General features: G+C 40.0%; 3 protein-coding genes and 1 pseudogene across 3 annotated transcripts; 2 read left to right on the top strand and 2 right to left on the bottom strand.

Annotated features, from left to right (window-relative positions):
* Positions 1 to 476: 476 nt before the first annotated feature.
* Positions 477 to 5,880, bottom strand: LOC137737007 (ABC transporter B family member 26, chloroplastic). Its single transcript, XM_068476347.1, has 18 exons — positions 5,348 to 5,880; positions 5,108 to 5,235; positions 4,759 to 4,801; positions 4,605 to 4,649; positions 4,378 to 4,500; positions 4,160 to 4,263; positions 3,703 to 3,757; positions 3,538 to 3,608; positions 3,328 to 3,430; positions 2,968 to 3,178; positions 2,649 to 2,722; positions 2,230 to 2,286; positions 2,069 to 2,143; positions 1,874 to 1,948; positions 1,515 to 1,796; positions 1,359 to 1,423; positions 1,229 to 1,289; positions 477 to 999 (listed from the first exon to the last, which is right to left on the bottom strand). Exons 1-18 carry the CDS (start codon positions 5,810 to 5,812, stop codon positions 919 to 921), a joined length of 2,118 nt encoding a protein of 705 aa, XP_068332448.1. The 5' UTR covers positions 5,813 to 5,880; the 3' UTR covers positions 477 to 918.
* Positions 5,881 to 7,389: 1,509 nt separating this feature from the next.
* On the top strand, positions 7,390 to 9,748 carry LOC137737768 (uncharacterized). Its single transcript, XM_068477321.1, has 4 exons — positions 7,390 to 7,943; positions 8,325 to 8,477; positions 8,592 to 8,797; positions 9,408 to 9,748. The coding sequence occupies exons 1-4, from the start codon at positions 7,458 to 7,460 to the stop codon at positions 9,613 to 9,615; spliced, it is 1,053 nt and encodes a 350-aa protein (XP_068333422.1). The 5' UTR covers positions 7,390 to 7,457; the 3' UTR covers positions 9,616 to 9,748.
* A 585-nt stretch (positions 9,749 to 10,333) lies between these two features.
* On the top strand, positions 10,334 to 10,988 carry LOC137736797 (large ribosomal subunit protein uL15x). The gene has a single exon (XM_068476067.1). The coding sequence runs from the start codon at positions 10,410 to 10,412 to the stop codon at positions 10,848 to 10,850; it is 441 nt and encodes a 146-aa protein (XP_068332168.1). The 5' UTR covers positions 10,334 to 10,409; the 3' UTR covers positions 10,851 to 10,988.
* Positions 10,989 to 13,789: 2,801 nt separating this feature from the next.
* The window catches only part of LOC137736275 (protein DETOXIFICATION 29-like), a 15,709-nt pseudogene continuing 15,068 nt past the window's right edge, over positions 13,790 to 14,430 (bottom strand).

The following is a 14,430-nucleotide window of genomic DNA, read 5'->3' as shown; positions in this document are numbered from 1 at the left end:
AATCAAACAGTTTGCACTTATCATTTCTCTATTGGATAAAGATAGAGAGATCAAAATTTTAAACCAAATGATGTGGTAATTGATCATTGAATTGTTAATCAAGTGTCGATTAACGTGCCGATTTCTTACTGGTGATATATCATTTGATTTACAAATTTGGTTTGAAAATTTAATCTCTCTAGCATTAGTCATCTACCATTTCTCTATCATGAATTGTTAATCTCGAGAAGCACTTGTAGATTTTTGTTTTTTTTTTTTTTTTTTTTTTTTGGGTCAAAGCACTTGTAGGTTAAAAGCGTTTACTACCAAGATTCTGTGTTCAAGTTCCCCAATATCCATTGTATCAAAGATTCGAAAAAGGAAAGAAATGTAGTACATTTTACTTCCTACCCAAAAGCTTGACTTCACACAAAGAAAGTGAGTTGAGTCACAAAAATGTGGTAGGATTAAGCAATTTTACCCAGAGCCAAACAAGGTAGTAAAATCACAATTAATAACTCAAAATATTTGATATAATTGTGTCTGTTCGTTTTACTCGACTCCAACGGTTAGTACATACACAAATTCTAGTTGATGTACAAGTATATTTCCGGTCACTGGATTCAATCCATACATCTGTGCTTTTTCTAATTATACTTCGGACGTCCCAAAAAGAGGTAAATCCGATGTTGCAGATTCCGTTTGTAGCGGCATTTGCATACCTAATGGAGATGGCGAAGCATCACTACTACACCAGTTTCTTTGCTGGATGATCTATTGACCTTGCTTCACAGCTTTACACCCAGTGCGACTTCTCTTTCATGTGTTGTATGAGTCACCACTACGAAATTTGGTTGCACCTCCGTGGTCCATGATGCATCTCATAAACATTAATCGAACAAATACGAGTTAAACTTGTGGTGTCATGATCCTCTTAGATCATGCCACAGCATCAGCTTGTCTTCTCGTCAGTCGTGCATAGAGGCCACCATCAACGAGAAGCTCCCTGTGACTGCCAGTCTGTGTAGCACAAACGTTGTATTCAGGTTACATAATCAAATAGCAGGTGCAAAAGACACTAAGCCTCCTGGTTGGGTGGGTGCCTACATCATGCACCCGAACTTCAACCCCGAAAAAGAAAAAAGAAACTGAATAAAGCTCTAGTACGAGAGATCAATCGATAGTAATAGTATCCTACAAGGTTTTCTCTAAGCAGGGATATCTGTGAGGGATAGACAAAGTTTCTAACCTCAACAATTCTACCAGCATCCATTACCACTATCCTGTCAGCAGCTTGTATGGTCGATAGCCTGTATAAAAGCAAACTTTCAGAATCACCTAATTGGACAATAAAATAGAGCAGTTATTAGACAACCAACCTGTGGGCAATAATGATGACAGTTCTCCTCGTTGTCTTATCACTTCTGACAGCACGAAGAACACCCTGGATTTGAGGGAATGCCACATCAAATTACTTATCCCTTTAATCCCTTGTGGTTCGGGGTGTGGGGAGCTTATTGCCAATAAATGCTTACCTTCACGTTGTGTTCACTCTCTGCATCCAGTGCGCTTGTGGCTTCATCAAGGATCAAAACGGTTGGGTCCCTAAGGATAGCCCTGGCAATAGCAATTCGTTGCTTTTGTCCCCCACTAAGCAAATCGTCATCGACAAGCGTACGATATCCATTGGGCAGGGATAAAATGAAATCATGTGCATATGCCTGCTTTGCAGCCCATTCTACATCTTCCTGTGTTATATCTCTAGTGCATCCATATCTAATATTTGAGCTAATGTCCATACGGAAAAGTTTGGGTTCCTGTTTAGAATGAAATGTAAGAAGACAAGGTCTACTTAATAATCTGCTCATTTTCATGCTGAAAGTAAAATAAGAACCTGTCCAACAAATCCGATTCTTTCCCTCCACCACATGACATCTAAACCTTGTAGAGGAAAGCCATCAATCAAAATCTGCAATTAAAGCAACGTATATTTCAACTACCGAATCTCAGCATCACAGATCCTTCCTCTTTTCTTTTTTCTTTTTCTTTTTGTTGAAACACATATATGGAAAGCTTTAACTTGTTCTACCTGACCATTTGTTGGCTCATAAAGACGGAGCAAAAGATTCACTAGTGTGCTTTTTCCACTCCCACTAAGACCAACCTAAGAAAATGAGAAGATTGCAAAGTTGAGTACTTAACTTTAGCAGGGAGAATAAGAAATAAATAAAGAGAGTCAGCGATACTCACAATAGCAACCACTTCATTAGGTTTCACCGATAAGCTGACGTTTTGCAGTACAGATACCTATTCAAATGTCTAGTTGCATCAGCAATTTTAACAATTTTAAGCAACGAAGAATTATATAAATATTTCAAACCAGCTACAGCCCAGTCAAATGAAACAGGTGACAATAAAATGTTGTCATTAGGAATTTGGTGGTGTAAATTTTAATGCTACATAAACTTAAATTAGTAATTTTTATACCCCTAAAGGCATAGAAACCAAAAACAAAACTAAAAAAAAAACTCGGTAGAAGATGAGAAACTTTAGTGGGAAAGACAAAAAAACCAAAGTAAGCAGCTTCTAGTTAAAAAATATCCCAGGAATGTAAGAAACCCGGCTGTCATAAACAGAACCCAGACGCAGTATTTGTATAGGGAATATACCGTTGGTCTTGTAGGATAGTGAAAAGACACATTTACAAACTCAACATGTCCAACCAGCCTTTGCAACTTTGATCCTGCCACACAAACATAAAAAATTCAATCAAATAAAATATTAAAAAAAGTTACTAGAAGAAAAAAATAAAGCAGATGTGCTGAATAGTCACTACTGACAAAGAACATCAACAAAAAAATTTAAGGCACGTCAATAGTGCGAAACAAAACAAATAAACTACAGAAAACACCAAAAAACAATTAAACTAATTTTAGCGGGAAAAAACATATTGATGTAAAATGTTCATGAAATTTATAAATTCCTTGCCTTTCGATATAAATTGGTCGCTGGGCAATAGATCCATCAATTGGAACACTTTTTCACTTGCCCCAACAGATTGCATCAGAGAGGATATATTGTCCCCCACCCACCATGTTGAATAAATTAGCCACTCGCTGTACAATATAAACTTTGTAAGTTTCTCAGCTGTAATATGGCCAGCAAGAATAGACATTCCTCCCATCAGCACGGCAATGACCTAGAAAATTGTGTGCGCCAATAAACGAAGTCAACTACAAGGAGTAGCAGGATGAAGAAAATAAAAATGAAACTTGTCTTGATCATGAATGCCAGAATGTGCCTATTTTGAAACTAAATCATCTCTCTGAAACATTGAAAAAGGTAGACCTGTGTTGAGTGATAAAGAGCGTTGAAGCTCAAGTTCCAGAAACCATATGCAGCACTTTGCCGCACACTTATATCAGCTAGTTTCCCCAGCCAGAGTTTGTACCTATACAGCATACATAGATGTAAACATCTCAGTCAACCACTAAGAAACATCTCTGCACTTGTCAAATCTCAAACTGGTAAAAGGTTCAATTCTATAGCATCTCTCACCTTCCAAGTTCTTGTTCTTCTGTTCCATAAACACGAACAGTTCTCACCAAAGAGAATGTCTCTTGTGCAACCTACATTATACGAAGAAAACTCAGGTAAACTATAAATCACTTAAGAAACCACAAGCTTCAACAAAACAATTATATCTAACATTTTCAATTCTACCTCATTGGCAGAAGCAGTGAATTCCTGAGTTAGCTTCGCAGCCTTCTTTTGGTATCTATAAGAAAGGAAAGGTTTTAAGCCTCAACCTTTTTAAATTAACAATGAACAGAAAGATCAGGACTCAGTAACAACAAGCGTGACACAGACATTTCTGTCTGTTTCTCCCCAATAAAGATTAATATCTGATGTGAAGTCATAGGGCATCTTGTTGTTCTGAAACGACAACAACATTTTTTTCCCCAACGTTATTCCTTACTTGTCTTTGTAAAGCAACACAGACCAAACTACAATGAATCATTCACCTCCAACGGCATACAGATTTCTATTGTTACCCATTCTTCTATTGAAAAGTTTATAACACACCCAAATCATATTAACCGATAAATTTTACAGTAATATAGCAAGGCAGTTCTACATATAGAGGAAGAATTACTGACGAAACTGTGAAAAGTTTTACCGGCCATATATCAGCATAATTGCTGCTAAAGTAGAGCATATCGCCAATACGCATAAACCAAGAGGCCGTGACAAAATTAGTAAATAGATCATCGCGCCTGTCCCCTGAAAAATAACCATGGGAAGGACAAAATAAATCTCAAGAGCATAGGCAAACTCAGAATCAATTGATAAAGTAGTGGATAAACCAGAATATGATGATTGAAGTAGTAAAACAACCTGAAGAACATTGCGTAATATCATATTGAGATCATTCCCAATAACTCGAGATACTTGCTGACAATCTGCCCCAAGCCTACTCGTCAAATCACCAACTGTTTCGGTGTCAAAAAAGAATATATCCTACAATGGAAATACTGTGTAATAAGTCACAGAGTAAACCAGCATATCTACAAAGTTAAAGCTTGACGGATACAAGAAAATGAAAAATCTAAGAATTTCAGAACCTGAACAAGAAGCGAAGAGTATAGTGTTTCCCTCATTCTCTTGACCTAAAATATGACATGAAAGGATCCAAGTAAGTAATTGAGAAAAAAGAAAAACGCATGAGAAATGACGGGGCAGAATTGAAGAGGGGGGAAAATCATGACAGAGACTCACAAGAAGCATATTTGCAATGCCGAAACAGCATCCTCGTATACCACTGAAGTCCAGAAACAGATTATGAGGTCAGCCGCTGTGTCAAATTACTGACCACCCAAGAAGTATACAAATTCCAAATATCAAATGTGAAAAGTTCAGTGATTGCACATAAAAACAACTTAATCAAGATTTCTTCCAGAAAAGCGGTAATTTTGATATTAATGCTTATTAAACAGGTTGAATTGCAGCGGCAGGGCGGGGCAGTGCGCCACCGCATTGCACCGGAAATTGAATGCTCGCCGGAAAATTATAGTAGTGTCTCCAAAAATTAAAGAAGAAGGGAACTTTGTCCATACAAGATTTTGACCTGCAAATTCCCGAAACAACACAAAGAAGCACCAACAGCCGCACATTTTGATGGAACACCGCGACTTCGCCGCTCTGCGCCGTGAAGATTGACGCCGTCAAGTAATGCGGTATGGATATCTCCGAAAGCTGAAGCAGCAGCAGCAGCAGCAGCAATGCCAAACAATTCAGTATACAAAAAACAAAATTGACAGAAAAAGTTACAAGCTTTCAAGTTTGAAATGAAGAAAAAACGACGAACCGCAGCGACAATTAGGGCAGAGAAAGCGGCAAACATGACCCAACGGTCACGAGCAACCAAGCCCCACATCCGAGTGAGAGCGCGCGCAACAGTCACCGGCTTCGCGAAGATTTTAATCTCCGCCTCATCGGAGAAGCTCCACCAAGTCCCTCCCGGTAATATCGAGCGGAGAAACGCGAAGAGTTGCCGGAGCTTCTCTGACAGCTGGACATCGGCTTCTTCGGTGCCGTTTTTGTACTCTTCGGTGGTCGCGTAGCCGTTGACGGAGGTCGATTTCGGGGGAGAGAAGTGGAAGCGTGTGGAATTGGAGGAATGGGTGGAGAGAGAAAGGCGAGGGTTGGGGGTGGTGGTTCGGGTTGCGGAGGTGAAATGGCGGAGTTTCCGATGGGTTATTGTGATGAGAGGTTGTTTGTGGCGGAAGGAGGAGAGGAAAGGAGGGTGGAAGTTGCAGAGGGGCTTGGCCATGGTTGAAGGGGCATTGGATGGAGAAAAAGCTATGGCTCTGGTATATATCCTTTCTCTCTCTCTCTCTCTGGCTCCGTGGTACGTTTGAGTCGAGGAGACGAAGATGTGGAAGTCGAGAGTTCACACATCGGGTCAGCTGTTGCGGGTACTCTAAGACTAAAGTTGCCCAAAAAAATAGAAAACTACAAAATTTAATTGCAAATTTACCCTCGGAAATTTGCGGTCGTTCCACTTTGATCTTTTAAGTTTTAGACTGGTTCCCGATTGGTCCATGAAGTTTTAAAAATGAGTTTTGTGTTTTTTTTTATTTAGAGAAGGATTATGGGATATTAGTTATTTGTCAACAGTCATGTGTGAGACACCAACTCTTCCTCGAGAGAGAGAGAACTATTGCACTCATAAAACCCCCCCCTTCGTCCCCTTTTTACTAGATTTTATTAATAATATGAAGACAAAGGAAAAGTAAAACAAGAGGGGGACTAGGCCAATACTCATTGAAAACAATTAACGAAAGCAATATGTTTTGGTTCAAGAATTCTTTAGCTTCAGTCACTTGAAATTGTTTTTCCATAATTCAGCTGCCCATATTTCACTGCCAATATCTACTTCCTAATTTAGGCTATTTTTAATGTTTTGGCATAAAGTTAAAAAGTTATAAAGTCATAGTTGACTCCAAAAGTTATATCATGGCAAATGCACATTTTGGCTTTAAACTAATAACTTTTAACTCTTGTGCAATGAAAATAGTTGAATTTAAAATATTTTTTTGTTTTATTTTTATTTTATATTATAAATCATAATAACATGTATAATTTATTCCGTACATAAAAAATATTATTAGTGTTCTGCTTGTTAATTCCACAATAAAGTATCTTGAGGTGCAAGATTGGAACATTTTTAATGGAGAGGTGCAAACATCACATTTACATTTCATTTTACATTTTTTGAAGCGTAAGGGTGAGTTGTACTCCAATAATAAAGATACAAACTTAGAATCCCATTTATTTTTCTCTATTTGTTTAGCGAAGCCCACCTCCAAAAGAGGTAAAAAAAATGCAAATTTTCATTTCTACTTACATTTTTCAATCAAGCTGTAAATTTTACTTTTTATTTTTTTTATTTTTTATCATAGAACTTTTCTAGCAACCGAAAAAATAAAATGCTCATTTCAAGACAGTTACCTCTTTCATTGGATATCCCCTAAAATTATAGTTAAGCAAACCAAACCAAATTACAGTTAAGCGTGTACTAATATATCAAAAAAGCTGAAGGATGAAATGTAAAGAAGCGAAAACTTTATGGGGCATATCTGAAATTCCGGCGAAAGTATTGACTCGTGTGCGCCTGTCGTAAAACGACGGCGTAAGTAACGTGTTTTCCCGAGACAAGCGAGGCTGCTACAGTTGCCACACGTCTCTCGCCTGTGACGCGCCACGTTCACATGCTTTCCAACAATATTGCCCTCGCCAAACACAGAATCTATTGCCTATGGCGCCCAAATTAAAAACGTAATTACGTGTAAATTTAAGGGTATTTTCGTCTAAATAAATCAACGACCCAAATATCTCTCTCACCGTCACTTTTTCAGCGGGAATCCCATACCTTACTCCTCTCTCTCTTCCGCTCTGACTCTTCCCGGGACACGATGGCCGTGGTTGTCGGAAACCTAGCTCTGCTACTAGACGTCACGTCGCCCAGGACCGTAATTCCAGACCGGAAGACTCGTCCGGTGGCGCTCGACACCCTTTTGAACCTGAGTCTGATCTTGCCGAAGCGGGACCCGCACAGTCACGCACACAACGGTTTTATCGCGGTAAAGGGGTTTGACTCGGACGGGGAGACTCGGAGCCAGCGAGTCGTGGCTCGGGGGAAGGCGAATTCGAAGGTAAACGGCGTGAACTTCGACAGGGACGAGGAGGGGAACGGGAATGGGTACGGGGACGGGGACGATCAGGAGCCGTTGGATTGGGAGAAGAAAATGCGGAAGAGGGTGAAGGAGATCGAGGAGAGGAGGGAGCTGGAGAAGAAGGCGGAGGAGATACAGAGCCGGATGGAGGAGGATTTTGAAGACGACGGCAGGGAGGAGACGGAGCAGGAGAAGCGGATGAGAGTGAGGAAAGAGCTGGAGAAGGTCGGTCTTTTGAGCTAATTTACTGTTTAGTAGTAGAGTTTCCGATTTTACGTTGATAACTGACAAGTGATTTGCGCATACCCTTTTTCCCTTGCACTCCCGGTTTATTTCTGCTTTTAGATTGAATAAAACGATGCACATAACTTATGTGACATGTATACAACGTGTGATCGAGGTGTGCATAAGGAGAAAAGAGTTGCGCGGAAATTATTTCCCGAATAAATTTATATACCAAATTGAAGCTCGATTCTCGAAAAGTTCACTGCTTTGGGTGTATATCTGGTTATTCGATTTCACGATTGGTGGTTAATTTACTGGTAGCTCCAATTGTAGTTGTAATGAGATTGATTGATTTTGTTTGTTGTTATGGTACGAGGGCAGGTGGCTAAGGAGCAGGCGGAGCGGAGGGCCACGGCACAGTTGATGTTTGATTTGGGGCAGAAGGCGTATGGAAGGGGCATGTACGGCCGTGCCATTGAGTTTTTAGAAGGCGCGCTCACGATCATTCCTAGGCCCACGTTATTCGGTGGTGAGGTTGGTTTAAGTCCCATTGAGTCATTGACTATGATGATCTCCTTTTGACAATCGTGTTAATGCCACTACATGTTTGATCAATGCTAATGGAAATTTTGGCGGTATACTTTTCAGATACAAATTTGGCTTGCTATGGCCTACGAGGCTAATAACCGCCATACCGATTGCATTGAACTTTACCATCAATTGGAGAAGAAGCACCCGAGTGTCAGCATCCGGCGCCAAGCCGCAGAGCTTCGTTACATTTTGCAAGCGCCAAAGCTCAAGATATCCCAAGAGGAGATGGTAACCATACCGCTCATTGGTTCCAGTTATGACAGGTATTGGTCCTTTTGACTCAACAAAAGCGTTGTAATTGACTAATTGTTCCTTAAGCATATGGTTAGTACTTAGTGTAGTATTATATGTGGGTAGTTTGTGTTTCCTCTGACCTGCATAGGGCAATCCCTGTGTTACCTGCATAGGGCTTTCCAGTTCTCAGTGTATCAATTATAAAGCCACCACATTTGGTGCCCTCGTCGTTGAGCATTAGATCCTTCCAAAGTAATGGATACATTGTTGATCCCTAAATCTTTGTTTAAGATGGTCAAACCGAAAATTAACCTCTTGACGAACATTTGGTAATCTTGAAGTTCTCTCAATTAACATTTGGAGTCTGTCTGAAATCAGTGCATTGAGTTGGTGTCACCCTTATCTTAGTCTTTACTAGTTCTAGAGAAGCAGGGCTGCAAATAAACATATTGAACTAAAACCGTTGGCCGTATTTTCTTCACAATTCAGTGACTTAGTTTTGAATAACTTGGAGGCCGTTTCATGACCATATCGCTTTTGGTCTTGAGCACCCATTTACGTCTCAGTGTTTTATCATTTCCTGCAATTCATCTCAAATCCTCCCTGACTAATGCGGTTTATGATGCTTGAGCAATGCAGCTATGCTGGAACGTGGAGTGATAAATACAAAGACAAGGAACCGATTAGCAGCGGAACAGTGACCAATCAGCTCTCTTCGTCTAAAGACTATTTCGGAGACTTTATGGTATGGCGGCCTCCAATCGGTCTGGAGAAAAACCAAGCCTTTTGGATAGGTTTGACATTGTGGTTGGGTTTAGTTGGAGCTGCCCTCTTTATTCAAAACTGAATTGTACAAACCCCTTTGTTGTATCTGTGTATCATTGAGGTGTTCATCATCTTGTTCATGTAATTTTAGGTTGTTCTTGTAATATATGTACATTTCAGGGCTAAAATATTGAATTTCTCTACTTCTTTCTCAAGGTTGCAATTTGTCACCGATTTGAAATTGTATCAATTCTTACATCAAGTCAACATTTGAACCGGACCAACCAAGAGTCACCAAACTCATCTTGTGCTACATATCGCTGGGTTTGCTCCATTCCTCACGTTGTTGCAGAAAGCGTGTTATCTGCTTGTACAGGACGAAAGACACTACAGACTCCGTAGGGTACTTCTTCATGCGAGATCCGATTGGTTAATAAGGCGTCGTCCCGGTGAGTCTACCAAACGAAGTCATGATGGAGCTTCCCCTTCTTCTCAATCAACGAATCATATTCCGAAACGACGACAAATTGTTTAATGTTTAAGTGTGGTCTCTATACAGTCTAGAAGTCAGTTCAACATGATAGAAGACGAAATGATATGATTCTAAAACCTTACGGTGCAATATGAGAAAATTGAAACACCGGTAGACATAGGTCTAAACATGTTTCTTGTGTGGGCCGGATTATTGGGCTATGGCAAAGAGTACGGATTATGGGCTGAGAAACAATCTAACCTAACTCAGGGCGAAATCGTAAACTCACATAAATTCCTACCCAATAAATATCCTAATTCCCCGCCTCCCTCAATCTTCAGTGCCGCCGAAACCCTAGCTAGGTGAGTGAGAGAAGGAGGTGCAGACTCGGGGAACAGAGAGAAATGACGACCCGATTCAAGAAGAACCGCAAGAAGAGAGGCCACGTCAGCGCCGGTCACGGTCGTATCGGCAAGCACCGCAAGCATCCCGGAGGTCGCGGTAACGCCGGAGGCATGCACCACCACCGGATCCTCTTCGACAAGTACCATCCTGGGTATTTCGGTAAAGTCGGTATGAGGTACTTTCACAAGCTCCGCAACAAGTTCTACTGCCCCATCGTCAACGTCGACAAGCTCTGGTCGCTCCTCCCTCAGGAGGCCAAGGACAAGGCCACCAAGGACAACGCCCCGCTCATCGATGTGACTCAGTACGGCTTCTTCAAGGTCCTAGGCAAGGGCGTGTTGCCGCAGAACCAGCCCGTCGTGGTGAAGGCCAAGCTCATCTCCAAGACCGCAGAGAAGAAAATTAAGGAGGCCGGTGGCGCGGTCGTGCTCACCGCTTAGGTTTGTGTTGCTTTGTTTTTTGAGCATTGGGGTATCGGATTAAAGTTTCTGTTTTTTGGATTTGAAATTTCAGTTTAGACTGCTGAGCTACAGTTTATGTTATATTTTGGAAGTTTAATTAGCGGATATTTATATACATTTCTGTTTTTCCAAATGAATGGTTTTTCGGTGAATGTATGATTATGTTTTGTTATGGTGATGGGTTTGTTTGGATTTCTGTTTGCTACATTTTGGTTGGCATTATGATTCAGGATTATCCGTTTTCGAAAATTTGTGATCGTTGCTCTGTATGCTTTGCGAATGCAGTATTGAAATTCATGTCGATTCGACACCACTTGTACTTGTGAGATCAAATTTTTGCATTTGTGCATTTCATTTCTTTTAGACAACATTTGTGCAGGGTGTATGTCTTAACTTTATCTTGTTAGTCCAATGCACAGGATGTATGGCCGCAAATGCTTTTTGCCGGTCTCTATGGTTGTAGCAATGTGCAAGTTTGGTTAGAGGTCATCCGACTGCATAACAGTTTTATCATTGTTTTGCATATTATATACCCTTAAGATTCACATTCATTTTCATTTGTCATGAGTTTTTGTGTTAGTTACATGTTCAACGAATGCTATAGAGGAAGAGTAAACTTGTATAGAACTTCTGTCGTTTGTATTAATCCGATAAGTATTTAGTAACTATCACAGCAGATGTTCTTAGGCTCTACATATAGCTGCATTTCATAATTTGTTCACCTACGCTATATAAGCATATGACGCGAGTTGTAGTAATTCAGGCGGTGTTCTAATTGCACAGTTTTATGTCGATAGGGTTGGGCTACCGCCATTTTGGCGTTCCAGTTCATGCAACAATATAAAACATTAAGGAATATCAACATAAGATTTCATTTATCGACTATTTTCATTGTCGACTTCCGTTGCCATACAAGGATTCACAAGATCTATGTTACTTTCAGCCCTCCTTTGTGTTCAATCTTTCTTTTATTGTATGAGTCGGGCATGTTCAAAACTCGATTTTATTTATAACTCAATCTTTGGGAGGGACTTTGTTGTCTTTCCATTGTGATTGAGCGAGCCATCTTTATCAATGTCTGAATGCTGTTTAATCGTTCAACTTCAAAATTCTATGCCCTTTCCTTTTGAATCTGTATGGTCTCTGTTCTCTTTCGATACTATTTGCCCTCCCTATTTCCTTATCCCATCTTCAACTACTGCTGCCCGCAATTTCGTTACATATACGTCTGGGCTTACGTTTTGTTATTGGACAGACCAGAATATGCGCCGTTACGTCTTTGTTCCAGCTGGTTTTACAAATCATCGGAAAAAGGACTAGTTCGAAGCAAATGTTGGTTAGGTTAGTTTGCGAGAACTCACCTCAGCAACCCGTCGAGCTTGTAACCCGTGATTAGGCCCAAGGGAACCACAAATACATAGCATACTATATTCACATAACCCATTACAGCAGGATGGCCTGTGAGAAGCACACTGTGTTCACATAACCCACTACAGTTTACCATCATGCTCCAGTGGCGACCCCTGAGAGAACTGGTGAAAGTTGTTTGTTTACAACAATGCAGGTCGCCAGCAATGGAGTGAGCTGCTTCACCAGAGCTTTTACCTCTGCACCGCTTGAAAACAAAGACGGATATATGTCTCGGGTGATGATGACTTAGAACTTTGCCGTTCTTGGGTGAGCAGCGCCTAGTTCATTAGACGCTTAAGATCTTTTTAAGAATTTTGAAAAGTTAGAAGTTTGTTATGTTTTCGTATGGATGTGGGACTGAACGACTGACCTTATAGCTGTGTTCATGCCAAGAGCTACCATGAACGTCCATCCAAATATGTTGGGAAGAGATCTGGTCCGGATCTCTCCAATCAAAGGCTCAGGATCAAATGATATGGGCCGTTGAAATTTGATTTAATGACTACAAACAAGGGACCTTCTAAAAGTTATAATAATTATAGCCGTTGGATCATATTTGAAATGTTCGGATCACTTAATCTTGAGCCTTTAATGGGAGAGATCTGGACCGGATCTCTTCCCAAATATGTTCACACTGCTAATTGGGCTTGGAAAAAGGGGATTCGGATTCAGAACTTTAAATCTCTTGTTTTTTCCTTCTTTTCGATATGCTCAAATTGGAAGCAAGATCTCTTTTTTTAAATTTCTGAATCAAACCTTCTTTCTAATTGCGAAGTTTCGAAACATTTGGAGTTTTTGGAAATTTTGGAGTTGGTGTTATCTTGGAGTTTTCAAAGCATAGTTAAAGATTTCTATATTTCTACCCTAGATGCCATGCAAACAAGGCGTGCCAATTTAAACTCACCCGAATGCAAGGCCAGAGCTAATGAAGGCTCACTAGGGGCATATGTCCCCTCTCAAGTGATTCGTTTGTTAAGTTGTAAATTACAATTATATAATACACACGTGTTATGTTTGAAGAAAATATATGTACCTAGTATTCAACATACTTTCATACTGCGTATACTCCATATCAAATATTATATGAGCAAAAGTGCTCTTATTTTGTCATTCAAACCTAAAAACCTCACTCGTGGAATTATGTATTAATATTTTTCTTATCACTTTGCCATTTTCCACTACTACACTAAAATTTTTGTAACATTGGAATTGTGATACATTATCATTTGAAATCATCCCTATTTTCATATTGGTTATAAGCCATACTATAATAAGATCTTCTTAATTGATTTTCGGGTTGCCCCCACTAAAAAAAATTTCTAGCTCCGTCCCTGCCTGAATGCGTAACAAATTAGCAGAAGAAGAAACAACTCACCATATGGTTAGGCCATACATACAAACCTTTGCATTCTTCAGATACCCTGCAAAAATAACCAGTGCCATAACGTAAACAAAAAAAATCAGTACTATTATAAATGTGGATGGCATTATTTGGTTTGAACGTACTTTCATTTATGGACAAATTCGAGAAAAGTGGCCATCCCCTCTCCAGCAACAGGACTTGGATGGACAGCAACATGGACTGAAAACCTATTTAAGTTGCTGTCCCAGAGGCCATGAGGGGCATGTGAGGCAGCAATCCCCTCTCCAGCAGAAGGACTTAGATGGACTAGATGGACAGCAATATGCACAGAAACCCCATTTAAGTTGCTGTCCCAACCGAGGCCATGAGGGGCATGTGTTCGTATACCAAACGGTTGCAGAGATTATAGATTGCATTAAAACTGCATGGTCCCTCAGAGGCGTATGTGGTTGTGATCGTCATGGCGTTTCTGTCCATATAAGTTGCTCTGTCGACCGAAGTGCCAAGGGCATCTGTTCATGTACCACACGGTCGGGGCGTTTTAATATAAGTGTCTCGTTTTTTAATTTTGCTAATTAAACATCTGTTTCTTTTAAGAATTTGGTTGAACATTTTTTTCTACAATTTTATTAGAGGTACATTTGATTATATTGGTAGTTTTTATTACCTATGGGTACATTTGAATTTTTGATACATTTTATTGCTTGGTACATTTTTATATCAATATACGTAAAATTTTAACAAATTAATCAAGTTTTCTTATGAAAATATTAATGACTTTTTTTA

This window comes from Pyrus communis, chromosome 6 (assembly GCF_963583255.1).
Source record: "Pyrus communis chromosome 6, drPyrComm1.1, whole genome shotgun sequence".
Lineage (NCBI taxonomy): Eukaryota > Viridiplantae > Streptophyta > Magnoliopsida > Rosales > Rosaceae > Pyrus > Pyrus communis.
The sequence above is the reverse complement of the archived record's forward strand: the minus strand, read 5'-3'. Positions and strand labels throughout refer to the sequence as shown.